Source organism: Apteryx rowi, unplaced genomic scaffold (assembly GCF_003343035.1).
Source record: "Apteryx rowi isolate R43461 unplaced genomic scaffold, aptRow1 scaffold_54, whole genome shotgun sequence".
NCBI lineage: Eukaryota > Metazoa > Chordata > Aves > Apterygiformes > Apterygidae > Apteryx > Apteryx rowi.
In genome coordinates this window covers 1,595,881-1,609,065 of record NW_020450805.1, presented here as the reverse complement: position 1 = coordinate 1,609,065, position 13,185 = coordinate 1,595,881, and the positions used below count along the sequence as shown (strand labels likewise).

At 39.6% G+C, this 13,185-nt stretch overlaps 1 protein-coding gene across 4 annotated transcripts in view; it reads right to left on the bottom strand.

The window, feature by feature from the left end:
- Nucleotides 1-8,014, bottom strand: part of YIPF4 (Yip1 domain family member 4) — a 19,564-nt gene extending 11,550 nt beyond the window's left edge. The window contains exons 1-3 of one of the 4 annotated variants that reach the window (XM_026081214.1): nucleotides 7,786-8,014; nucleotides 4,193-4,352; nucleotides 1,155-1,326 (exon numbers count right to left, since the gene is read on the bottom strand). In XM_026081214.1, coding sequence (XP_025936999.1) covers nucleotides 1,155-1,326; nucleotides 4,193-4,352; nucleotides 7,786-7,870 — 417 coding nt within the window. In that variant the 5' untranslated portion in view covers nucleotides 7,871-8,014. The remainder of the gene's footprint in view (nucleotides 1-1,154; nucleotides 1,327-4,192; nucleotides 4,353-7,785) is intronic. The other 3 variants (XM_026081212.1, XM_026081211.1, XM_026081213.1) reach the window with 3 other exon arrangements.
- Nucleotides 8,015-13,185: the final 5,171 nt, after the last annotated feature.

The window sequence follows — 13,185 nt, the reverse complement described above, 5'->3', positions numbered from 1 at the left end:
AGATATTCAAACCCCGCCTGGATGCAATCCTGTGCAATGTGCTCTAGGTGACCCTGCTTGAGCAGGGGGTTGGACTAGATGATCTCCAGAGGTCCCTTCCAACCTCAGCGATTCTGTGATTCTGTGATTCTGTCACAGGATCAAGGAATAGTCCTTGCTTTGMCCAGGAGGCAGCTAAATGGTCCACTCAGAAGACCTGAATACTGCAGTGTTTTAGTCTACTAATTTTAAGTCTAATAGAAACAAGATATTAGAGTGAATTCTTAGTCTGCATTTGGTACACCATATGCTAGCTAGAAGTCACAAACTGAATGATTTTATCTCACCATTCACAAAAATTTTAGCATATTATGTTACTTGACATATATGACTTATTGCTATGCTATGCTGTATTTAAAACTATATATATCTCGTCATAAAGATTTACGAAGCAAGATGCAATTAACTATTGCCAAAAGATGACCTAGGCTCACATTCAAACTGTGACTATAAATGATATTACTTTTCTCTTTCAATGCAAATATAAATTAAAAAAAAAAACCAACTAACTGTTTATGGAGGTCAGTTAAATCTGCACAATGCCTCTAACTAGTTATTCACCCTAGAGTTAAAAGGAATTACGGAAAAACTCTATTGACCAGAGGAAAGTTATTTGATTGTAATTGAACAGGGAGGACAAAAGAGCACAAAGCACTAATGAAGATAAAATGTACCAGATAACAGTTGTGATACAGCATGAGTTAGACAAATGGCTTTATTTGTCAGGAAATTAAAATTCATGGCATCCTCACAAATGCTCTTTGGTAAAATTTTTAGTAATAAAAAAGCAAGGTAAAAAAAGGTCATAATTAAAATGGCAAGATTCACTAATATGACTATAATCATATTAGTATCGATCCATTTCCTCCAGCAACCACCTCTTTCTTTTGTTTTACTATAAAAAAACCTGACATTTTGTCATGATTAACTTCATCCACAGGCAATCCACAGTTTAAATTAATATCCAGAAAGACAGCAGTAAGAAATGTATTTGGAATAACCCACATTAGTATGTGAAGAAAGGACTTTCTACTTATGTAAAAATGCAAATTATTTAGCAGTCATGTCCCCAAAATTAATTTAGATTTCTTTTTAGGTAGAAGGCTTATACCTACCTTGAATTGTCCATATAGTGAAATCATTGAGAAGAAGAGGACAACTGCCAGAGGACCCCAAAAATCTGGATTGTCTCTCACCACCTGTCTATTAAACCCAAGAGATGGCATAGGCATCAACACACATCGAATTTTGTAGTAAATATCCTTCAGATCAATGTCCAGTTCTTCCCTGAAATTGTAAGGCAAGGGAGCATTACTTACGCCACAGTAATGAAATAGATCATAAAAACACATGCTTAGGGGCAACAGCAGATTTGTAGAACAATATCACAGTAAGGCTTTCTGAAGCCATGACTAGTAAAGGAACAGTTCTTCCAAGATATAGCAACACCTTACCCTTACCACACATTCAGTAACCCTCATGCCATGGATAGATATACTTAATTATACCAAAATAAATTCTACGACTGAGAACAGAAAATATCCACAGCACATCCTAACAGTCTATATTAAGAAAGTAGATCCATTTTCTGACATGCAGGAAGATACATGGTACATTCGTACCATTGTAAATATTCATGAGTCAAAGACATATGAATACACTCAAGTAAGATGTCTATGCGTATTCCTGTGTTCAACAGTGTGCCATGAGCACACTTGTTATGGAAATACATTTCAAATTCTACAAAAAAGAATACCCTCACATTCAGTAAACCTAAAACATTYAAAATAGGTTTCACCAGGTCAAAACAATATTTTAATTAAGATGAGGTTTCACTTGCTTCAGCAACAGCAATTTTCACCATACCAGTTTATGCCAAGTGTTTAATTACTGGCTTGTTTCCAGTATGGATAAGAATAAATAAAAGCTGATTAAACCAGCCATAAATTTAACAGCTATTGCACCTCTTTAATTGCCTTTTCCAGTCCTTGGCTACAAACTATCCATAGGCAGCTACAAATTGACAGGAAGAGTCTTCCTACACAGGAGATTTAACTGGTGTAACTCTTGCCCTGACTGTCCTAGCATAAGGGGAAGGAAGCAGACTTTCCAAGTAACAGGCAATTCCATTAACTTACATCACAAAGAAGCAGTTATATCTGCAGAACATTAAGACGGAACTCTAAATTACAGTTTTCCCTATGCAGTAATGACTGAGAAGCTCTGAAGAGCTGCAAGAGATTTCTGGCAGATATCCCTCTGCTCTACATTTAGGAACATCTTTAACACAGCTGGAAAACTGGAATTGTATACTTGAAGTCTGTTTATGAAAGTTCTGTACTAGACTGTTTTATGACTTTTTCTCAGAAAAGTTCAAATAAGAAATAAATGCAGTAAAGACATGATTCATCACAATTTCTCTTTCAAAAATGAAATACTGCTTGTTGAATCTCTGGAAGCATGTTCAGGATTGCTATTACTGAAGTTATTTCTGGATTGCTATTACTAGCCTGTTCCTAAATAAAAAAAAAAGGGAAAAAAAAAGTTAACACATTCCTGAATCTAAGGAGAACACTAAAAGCATCTATTTTTCCTCCATCCCCCTAAACAGTTAGTAAGCAGTGCTTTTATATTTCACTTTGAAAGCTGTATAGCAGAGTTTTCCTTTCTGGGATTAGTTTTTTGTCATTGCCTAGGGCTTCTGATAGTTTCTCATGTGAATAAACTGTCTTTCCCATGAAGCTTACAGTTACCTTGCTTAAGAAGAGGTGGTAACTGTTACAGGACAAATGTCATAAGCAAGGTTGCTCAATAAAGAAGAAAAATCTCACTCTATTGAACAAAATGCTTTCAATGATAGCACCACAGTGGTGAACTTTCCTTAGCTGCTTGCTGTTCTTTAAAACTGCAGAAGCATTCAGATTACAAGCCTTTGTTACAACACACATTCTGGGAAAAATCAGAACTGCGTAAGAACTGCTACATGAAGTCAAATTAAGGTTATCTCTTTTAGGAAGATTATATGCATCCTATTCCCTACAAAATTATCCTTTCCCTTTCATGTCCTCCTTGCTTCCAACAATCAGCAACTTAGGACATAACTGCCTTTGAATCACAAATGTGGTGCTGTGGTATACAATGCTACATAAAAGAGGGAATTGGTATGTCATCACCCCAACATACCATTCTATTTGTTATTAAAAGTTATGTATGTACAGAATAGACTTACTCACACAGGTGCTATTTCTGCACATTTTAAGTTATAGCACTTTTCAAGTAGCAGTTTCAGTATTAAGCTCTCCAGACATTTGTTCTCTCCCAGCACTTTCATTTGAACACTCCAGAGTACTTTCCTTCTCACTCTGCTTTTTAAGGCATCATTCTCTTTAATTAACAAAGGAAAACATGGAGACTCTGAGAACTAAGTCGCTTAGCTGCAGAACAAGGACTAAAACCCAGCCTGCCTGCTTCACAGTGTAGAAACCCTAAAATACAAACTTTCTTCCCCCAACCGTGTTCCTGTGAACAAGGGAAGCAGAGATTTTCAATGTGACAGGCATTTTTGTCTTTACACACTAACCCCTCTAATACAGCTTTATAATATAGTATAGCATCAAAGACTACAAAGTTTGCACCTCCTTACTTCTTACAATCCTATTGTAATGATTACGATGATTCACAATGCAACACAGCAACTTACAGAATTCGTTTWATATTAATTCAGTTAACACAACACTTTCCACGAGTGTCTTAACCTCTGATTCCCTAACAGCACTAGGGAACTCATACCATCGGCACAAAAGATAGAAAGAACATGATCTAATTTTTAAACCACAACAAGATCAACAGATAAGAGCAGAAAATAAATTAGTCTAAATTTTTATATTTAGCTTAATAAAATCTGGAGGTTATTTCCTCCGTTTTCATTCCTTCCCTATGGTGTGTAACAAGCCTCTCTTTTACTCTAAAAATAAAATCCATAATGAAAAACATCATCATTCCTGCACCAGAAAGCAGACTTATTCCTCAAGTCATTCATCGAACAGAAATCTAGTCACAGCAAGAAACTGGGGGACAGTTTGAGAGTTTAGGAGCTGTTTGTTTTTCATAAACAGCTAATAAAGACGGATAACCAAAAATAATTACAACATACAGGAGTGGCTTGTTATCTTCTGGGTCATCATCTTCTACTTCCAGAAGCCAGCCATACCCTCTCTGTCTCAGGAATGTAGTTGCAGTAGATTCTTTGATGAATTCTCCTCCTCCTCCAAGATTTAGCTTAACATCTGGAGTTGTTATGGAGCCACTAAGATCTTAGAGAAAAAGAAAGAGAAAGATATACCTTTTTATGCCTTGTCAAAAGCCATTTGATTTCAAAATTATTGAAAGATGAACAACAGACATACAAAGCTATGTGTGCCAAGCATCACCATGAAAYAGTCAAAATTATACAATAAAATCATACCCTAAGACGTACATAAATTGAAAGGGTTCTTTCAGTTTTAATGCAATAGCAACAACATTGTTTTATATCTCAAATCACCAAGTTTTAGCTTTCAGACTAACTCTGTCGTTTTGGTGACACAGTGTTATGGTATGATAGGACAGGCTTCAGTTTGTGTTCTTTCATGTGCTCTTCCTCACGAAAGGGAAACATCTGTATATTTTCACTTGTAGCCTGCCTTTAATATAGGTCAAAGTGTTAAAAAAATCAACACTATCAGAGATCCTTAGGCTCTGCTTTTCTCCAGCCAGTAAGGAGAAATGCAAGGAGTCCTCTTTAACGTACTACAATCTTGCACTGCCATAGTACTAAAAAAAACAAAACAAACAAAAAAGAGCAGTTCAAATATATTCTGGTTGTAAGTATATATCACAGAAAAAGTCACCAATAATTTTTATTAATTTTATTCATATATCGTATTCAGAGTTATACACAGTTGAAAAACACACTTAAAATACAAGTAGCTTGAAGAAATGTAAAAAACAGAATGGGCTTAAGAGAGAAGAACAGTCATTCTTTCAAGAACTTATGAATTTCCATTATTACTTGCTAAAAAACTCAAACAAAAACAGTAAAWTTTTTGTACAGATCTTGCTACAAATATATTCTGATAGGCAAAGCCTTTGTACTCTTCCAACTCCTTTTGTTTCACCAAAGGGAGTCTTTTTTATTGTTGTAAGTTCTTAAAAAAAATCCTAGATACTAATTTCCCAAATCATCTAGCCTATAGCAAGTACTTCTGAAAAACTTCTGCAACACATACTCATAGAGGCAAATTAGAGGCATATCATAGATTAGATTTGAGATATTTTCTATCAAAATGCAAAGTAATTTTATAGAATCAAAATTCATATAACAACTCTTTTATGGTCTTCAGCCAGCATGCCTGAAGCATTCACCTAACATGCAGTATCACAATTAATTTAACAGAAGTCTCCTTCCCAAATCATCTTGCTAAGCTATTCAAGCTTAAAATTAAGCTYCCCCATAAATGCTTTTCAACAACCTCATAATCATGAGAGTTAAAGACCCATTGCTTTGTTTCTGAGAACACAATCTGCACAGGATCCACATAGAGATCTCAGTAATGTCAAGAAAGGATTGTTCTTTGCTCGTGAAAGTTTCAGCACAAGTACACTGTTCCCACCACACACAAGCAATGCCTGCTGCTGTTTACGGAGGAGAAAAAAGAAAAAGTATTTTTCATGCCTGAACTTCATTATGGAGAAAGCCTCATGAGTTTTCTAGTATCACTGTGACCTTTTTCCTTTCCAAGTATTTGCTTATGCTACAATGTAACACGGCTTTGCAAGGAGGGGTTCTTGCTATTCTTGGTGTACAGCTGTGGCCATCAAAACCAACATCCGTAATAACCCAATCAGCCATCTATTTCTTCTTTCCCAGTGATGAATGGCAATCCACCCTGAGGCAGGAAGACTTCCACACAGCCTTACTTACTAAGACTCCTTCAAGCAGCTGATGATTCATGAATACCTAATAGCACAGTTTTTAATCATGAAACCCATAAATGTGATATTAAGTTTATGTAGTGTTTTGCAAGGCTACTTCTCAGGTACAGCATAAAGCTGCAGAAACCAAGAAACCAGTCTGTCATCCCTCTTCCATCGACTGGTATGAAACTGGTGACACCAGACTAACCAAGTGCTGAAGAACCTGCCAAGAATTCATGGTTCTGACGCTTGCTATAGTGAGAGTTCAGATGCTTTCGTTGCTGCTGTCTGAGGCAGAACACTGTATAAGCAGTACTGAGGTCTCTCATATGCCTCACCTCAACTGGGCATTCCAGAAAACTACCTTCCAAGACAGTCTTTTCTCTTAAATTTGAAAAAAGCAATGCAATAGATAAGAAAACAGCCTATTCTTTAAATCGTATCTGTCCACTTAACTGAGGACCCCTCTTCACCATTCCCCCCCCACAAACACCCCCTACCTCTCAGAGAAATGAAAGAAGATGATAAAACAGCTTTTGTTTTCATTCTTTGTATGGATTGAGATTTCTGAAATTAAGAGAAATAGTGCAGTGTGTAGCATTTTTATTTATAAATATTAAGATGTTTAACTTTGCTTATGTTTTTGTTTCTTGGAGTARGCCCATGTAGCACTTCACAAACAGGAGTACACTTGAGCAGGCATGAGATCACACCTTGTGCTCACGAAGAGTACAAAGCCAAGTCCAATCCAACACATCCTGCTGGAAAGGTGGCTAGAACAGGTTGGGTCCAGCATGCTATTAATATTACTTAGCAAATATTTTCAGCCAGGTTTCATAGTTTTCATGCAGAGGTGCACAGACTCTTTTCCAGATCAAGGTGGAAGAAAAAGAAAGAAAAAAAAAAAGAACTGCTCCAGATTGTTCTTTGGTGAACTTCGCAGTTCCTTTGACATGGAATATTAATCCACTACTAAAGAGTTAGGCATTCTATGGCAGTCTTCCACCTCAATTATGCTTTTCCAGGGTGGGGTACATGAGTCAGGATTTACATGGTTTCCTACTCCTATTCACAACTAAAAAAGCTGTGATTAAATAAATATACAAGGTGAAAAGGTGATTGTTTAAGCAGCTAAAGCCCAAAGATCATTATCTATTAAAAAAAAAGCAGCAAGATGTTGGTTCTTGTATGTTTTTGCAGTGTTGAGACAGATCTTCATAGCACATTAGTAAACAACAGCAATTTGTGCAGCAGTCAGGCAGCAGGCCACACTTCACCCCCTAAACTGCACATAGTGCTCCTTTTCACAGCATTACTGAACTGTAAGAAGACATGGCACAGAGACTTCAGAATAGCAGTACATCGGAGGTGAGCTGACAGTGCAATCATTAATAGATACCAAATCGCACTTCCAGCAACTTGGGAAAGAGAAGTGGCCCGTGACAGTACTTGACGTGTCAGGACGCCTGGCACAACCCCGATTACGGCATTCAGAAAAGCAGAGAAACCAGGCACCAGGGCCGGCTCTGCCACGCCGATAAAGCCGCAGCCCGCCCTCGCGTTATCCACCGCTCCGGGAGCAACGGAGCCCCCGAGGCCCGGGCCTGCTGCGACCCAGCCACGGCGGTGCTCGACCCTGCTCCGCCCCCAGCCACGCCACCATCCTCGGAAGCAGGGAGGGGGAAGGGAAACGAGGGCACCTCTTGCATCAGCGGCGCGGGAGCCGCCCGCTTCCCCCCGTGTCAGGCCGGGCCCCTCTCCCGGGAGGGAGAGCCGCGGCCCCGCGCTCACCTTCAGCATCGGCCGAGGAGACAAAGGTGAAGTCCCCGTTGCTGGGCGCATAGAGCGGCGGCTGCTGAGGGCCCGGGGACTGCATCTCCCCGCCCGCTGCGGGGGCCGCGGGGCAGTGGGGGCGGCGGGAGGCGAGCGGCGCCGCGGCCTAGAGCCTCCCCGCGTCCCTCCCTCGGCGGCAGCAGCAGCCCAACTCGTACCGCGCAGCCGCCTCTCAGGGCAACAACAACCGACACCACCCTCCGATTGGCTGCTTGCAACGCGCGCCGCGATTGGCCACTACAGGGCCACTTCTGACCGGCTCCCCGGCTACGTCCAGGGGAGTGAGGTCACTTCGACTCCAGTATAAGGCCCCTCCTGATTGGACGAGACACAAGCCAGCGGAGGGAGGTGGGGAGGCGGAGATACATGGGCTCTGTCGTTGCACCGCCCCGCCCCTCCCGCCCTTCCCGCATGGCTCGCGCGCCCCGCCTTCCACAGTGTTCCAACCGTCACCCTGCTGGCGGCCGCCTCCTATGTCATCGCCCGGCCAACGCTGCGGCCGCCTCGTGGCGCCGCCACCCGTGACACGAGTGCGCACCCTCCCGCCGTAACCGGGTGCGGCCGCAGCCTCTCTGCCCCCCCAGATGAACTCCAAAGCGCAAGGGCTATCCTTCTTCCCCCTCACAGGCGGTACCGCCCGCCGGTTATACGGTAGTCCCCGGCGCCGTTAGCAGCTGTCCCTGTGCGGGCACGCCCTGAGCCCGCTCCAGCAGCGCACACGTAGGAAGCAGAATCACAGAATCACAGAATGGTTGAGGTTGGAAGGGACCTCTGGAGATCATCTAGTCCAACCCCCTGCTCAAACAGGGTCACCTAGAGTACGTTGCACAGGATTGCATCCAGGCGGGTTTTGAATATCTCCAGAGAAGGAGACTCCACAACCTCTCTGGGCAACCTGTTCCAGTGCTCTGTCACCCTCACAGTGAAAAAGTTTTTCCTCATGTTCAGATGGAAGCGTCTGTGTCTCAGTTTGTGCCCATTGCCTCGCATCCTGTTGCTCGGCACCACTGAAAAGAGTCTGGYYCCATCCTCTYGACACCCTCCCTTCAGATACTTGTACACGTTGATAAGATCTCCTCTCAGCCTTCTCTTCTCCAAGCTAAACAGGCCCAGCTCTCTCAGYCTTTCCTCATAAGAGAGATGCTCCAGTCCCCTAATCATCTTTGTAGCCCTTCGCTGGACTTGCTCCAGCAGTGCCACATCCCTCTTGTACTGGGGAGCCCAGAACTGGACGCAGTACTCCAGATGTGGCCTCAGCAGGGCTGAGTAGAGGGGGAGGATCACCTCCCTCGACCTGCTGGCAACACTCTTCCTGATGCACCCCAGGATACCATTGGCCTTCTTGGCCACAAGGGCACATTGCTGCCTCATGSTTAACTTGGTGTCCACCAGGACTCCCAGGTCCTTCTCGGCAGAGCTGCTTTCCAGCAGGTCAACCCCCAAAGCTCCAGAGCTCTCCTCCAGAGAGCTGGAGTCCCCTGGGCCCTGTGTAGTGCAAAGGCACAGTGACGGGAACGGGCGACTGGGAGTTTGGGGCAGCACCCCAGAGCTCAGTCCCCACTGTTTCCCTGCTCATGCATGCCCCTGGCTAGTGCCCTATGCTGTTCAAGCTGCTCTGCTCCAAGACTTGTGGGTGACCTCTGTAACAATTTGGTAAGATATGTAAGCACCAGACCAAAAATCAGGTATCAGAAGATGTGCTGGCAAATAATGAACCTTTCAAAAATAACTTTGGGCTCTTTWTTTTTCTTTGACCATTGAGGAAAACCAATATCCCAAATATTTTCTTTCTACTACGGATATGAAAAAGTGAATCCTTCCTTTTGATTGATCAAAAAGGATATGCCTCCATCTATCCATTGACAGTTTATATGGCTCCACCTCCCCATATCATCATGGTCCTCTGCAAACCATTTGCTTGTTTTTTTCCATGTGCAATCTTAAATCTGTTTTGTTATCCTGCATCCTTTCTCCCCTCCTCCCATTCTTACAGCTTTGCTCCCTCTCAACACCTGCATGCACGTGTAGCATGTAGTACGTGAATTTACTGGAATGCTTTGCAATATTTACAGCATGAAAAGGAAATCAGTCATCGATGTTCAGAATCTTGTTCTGCTTTCTTGGGGGAAGTCTGAAATCAACCGCTGTGATAGAGGAAGTAGGAAGAGTTGCTGGGGAGTTGTATTCCTAATTTCTCAGAGAAATACAAGTTTAGGCTAATCTTTATACTAATGGTATAAATCATCCACTATGAGATGGCTTTTACATTTGCATCTAAAACTGTTAGGTCCTCTCTTTGGGCCTGTCCAGGTATATCTAGTTGTTTGAGTTAGTAGTACTATAATCTGTGATAAAAGCCCCAAGTCCTATCTTCTTGGAATGGCAGGACTCCATGTTATAGCCTACATATAAATAGAATCCTGCAGTGAACCTCTTACTCCTGAATTGAAGGTATCATTTTTTTATGGAACCATTAAAGAGTGAATGATGTATATGCCTTGTAGAAACATTTATTTCTACTGGCAGGGAAGTATTTATTAACTTGACCATTAACCCTGGACTGAAGGTTAGGTTTTTGAAAACTGCTGTATCCTAAAATTCCAAACAGTTATGAATGACAACTTGCTTTAGATCAAAGAACAGTGATATATTTCCACATATTTCTGGCAATGGCAAGGTACTGCACAACATATTTCTGCAAACAGTATATTAAGTAATTGCATAAGATGTAAACTTACAGAGAAGGAACCTGCAAATAATACATCATCAGCTTTTAACAAGCAGTAGCATAATTTGCTGCTTATTGAAAGAGGTTTTTTTAATCTGAGAGCAAACTGATGTYGGTAAATGTTTTTCTTTCTTGCTACTCCCTTACTTTAATATTTGTAAAGAAGAATGTTCAGAGATGTTTTAACTTCATTTTACTATAGAAGTTTGTCTCTCAGACTCTCTGGATGCCTTTGTCTGGCAGTGGGGAATTTGCAGCAGTTTATTTTAATTATTTCTTTAAACAAAAAAGAAAAGCCTGTGTGACATCTGCTTAGAAAACCTTTTAGAAAAGGTGTAATATATATGGTGATACTTTTTACCAGAGCAAGTTCTAATTAGTCTTTCAGCATTGTAAAGCCAGAATAGTTCTCCTGAACTTACTGCTCAGTAGTAATCTAGTATACTACTAATTAACATTCTAACTGTTTAGTATACCGCTAACTAAGTAGAACTATTACTAAGTAAAATTGGTGTCGTTGAAAAAGAAATAGATCTATCATTCTCAAAGTCCTGTTTTCCAAACTGGCCATTATTTTTGTGTGCTTAAGGTTGTCAGATTGACTCATCCTACAAGTAATGTAATTCCAAGTTATGGGAAGAAGTGAGACCACTGGGAATTCTAGAAGCTTTAGAATATTTAGGTTTTGCCTTAGAGAAGATTACTGTCAATAGCCTGTGCTTCTACACTTGGCATTTCAGTATTTTAAGAATTAAAAAAAAAGCTTGTCTAAACAAAGAGGATTTTTGGTTCAGTATACTGCTAAGTTCTTAAAAATCATAGTTCTACATACACAAGGATGGTGATTAACACTTAAAAATGAGCCCTGGGGGTTAAAATTGATAGTTCTATGAAAATATCTGCTCAATGYTCAGTATTAGTCAAAAAATCAAATAGAAGAAATTATCAGAAATATAATAGAGAATGAAAGAGAGAGCATTATTATGGGCTTGTATAAATCCATAGTGCACTTGTATTTTAATACTGGGTTCTGTTCTAGCACTCCATCTCAGAAAGGATATAACAGAAATGGAAAAGATCCCAAGGAGTGGAACATCTCATAGAGGGCATTACTGGAGAGAGGATACTGAGCTTGATGGACTTTAAATCTGACCTGCTACATATTTTCTCAAGTATAATTTATTTTCTCAGTTGTATCTATTAAGATTAGGTAATTTTATTTAAGGTAGCTTTATTTAATTTTATGTAATAAATGCATGCTTTTAAATGTTGTTTTTGTAAACTCTTACTTTGATTCCAATTTCTATCCAAATGTATCTTGGCATCACTCAAAGTAAAAATAAATAAATAAATAAGRTATGCCTCATTCACTCTCCTTAATGATAAAAATATAAAAAGTAAGAATATGCATATATGCATTACACTATGAAACTATTTATGTAAATGTGAAAAATAAACTATATCTTTCTGATTATCAACAATAATGACCAAATATAAAGGATGTATTTAAATTATTATGCTAGTCTTTGAGAATGATCTGCTTCTTAGAAGAATATTTAAAGTGCACAAGTTAAAATCAATAGCTAAAATTGGGATTTCCTGCTTATTGATTTGAATCATGGTTTAAAATGCATGATGTTAAATCAAAGTATCTTTAGTCAATTCACCTGGTTAGAATATAGTTGTATCTGACCTGTTTCAGATCAGCATTTCACGAAAGGTCAATTTTTTTTCTTATCTGGGGAAAAAAGATAGTAATATTTGGAGTATTCAACTTCTTGACATGTTTTGTTTTTCAGTCTGGATATTATATTCTCTGATGCATAGTTCAGGCTTTGAAACTTTCAGTCTGAACAAGTAAGATTTTTAACACTACAGTTTCTTCAATGTTAGATGTAAATAGTAATAAAAAAATTAATAACCTTAAAAAGAAAATGTCTTTTTAAAAAGCAATTCCTTTTAATTGCTACATTTATGTACTACTTTTATATTATGGTTGTTCATTAACATTGTAAAAAGTCTTGCTCTGAAAGTTTTACAGGTAACCTTTATAGAGAATCAAAATTTTTTATTTCAACTTATTACACATAGAAATTTTTGGATTAATCATTTTTTTATGACAAAATATTTTTCTGAGCTGGACGTTTCTTGTATAACCTATCTTAAAGTCACTTCTAGAGCTTATTCCAAAATATTGTAGATAACTTCAGACTTCTAAAGACTAATTTCTCCCTTTTCCCCACAATTATACAGAAGCTTAAATTCCTTAAACAGATCCCTGAAAAAGCTCTTATTTATTGTAATACTCAAGGTCTGAATAACTTAGAGGAGTGAAAGTCCAGTTGTATTTTGATATGTGCAGATAAATGAGCCCCCCATAATCTATTTTAAGATTCCATGCAATGCAACTCCAAACTTGCACAAAACCTGAAATTCTCAAAATGCAGCTCTTTCTGGAGAAATGCTTKTGTCACATATAAGTCTTCCTGCAAAAGACAATCACATGCCTACCCTAGTTATTACCATTGTACCTCAAACCTCTCCTGGAATTTGTGGAAGGAAAGAGAAGAAATCATTTTAATGGGGTGACAGTAGTACAAATAAGGATAAAGAAAAATCATTTAACTAAA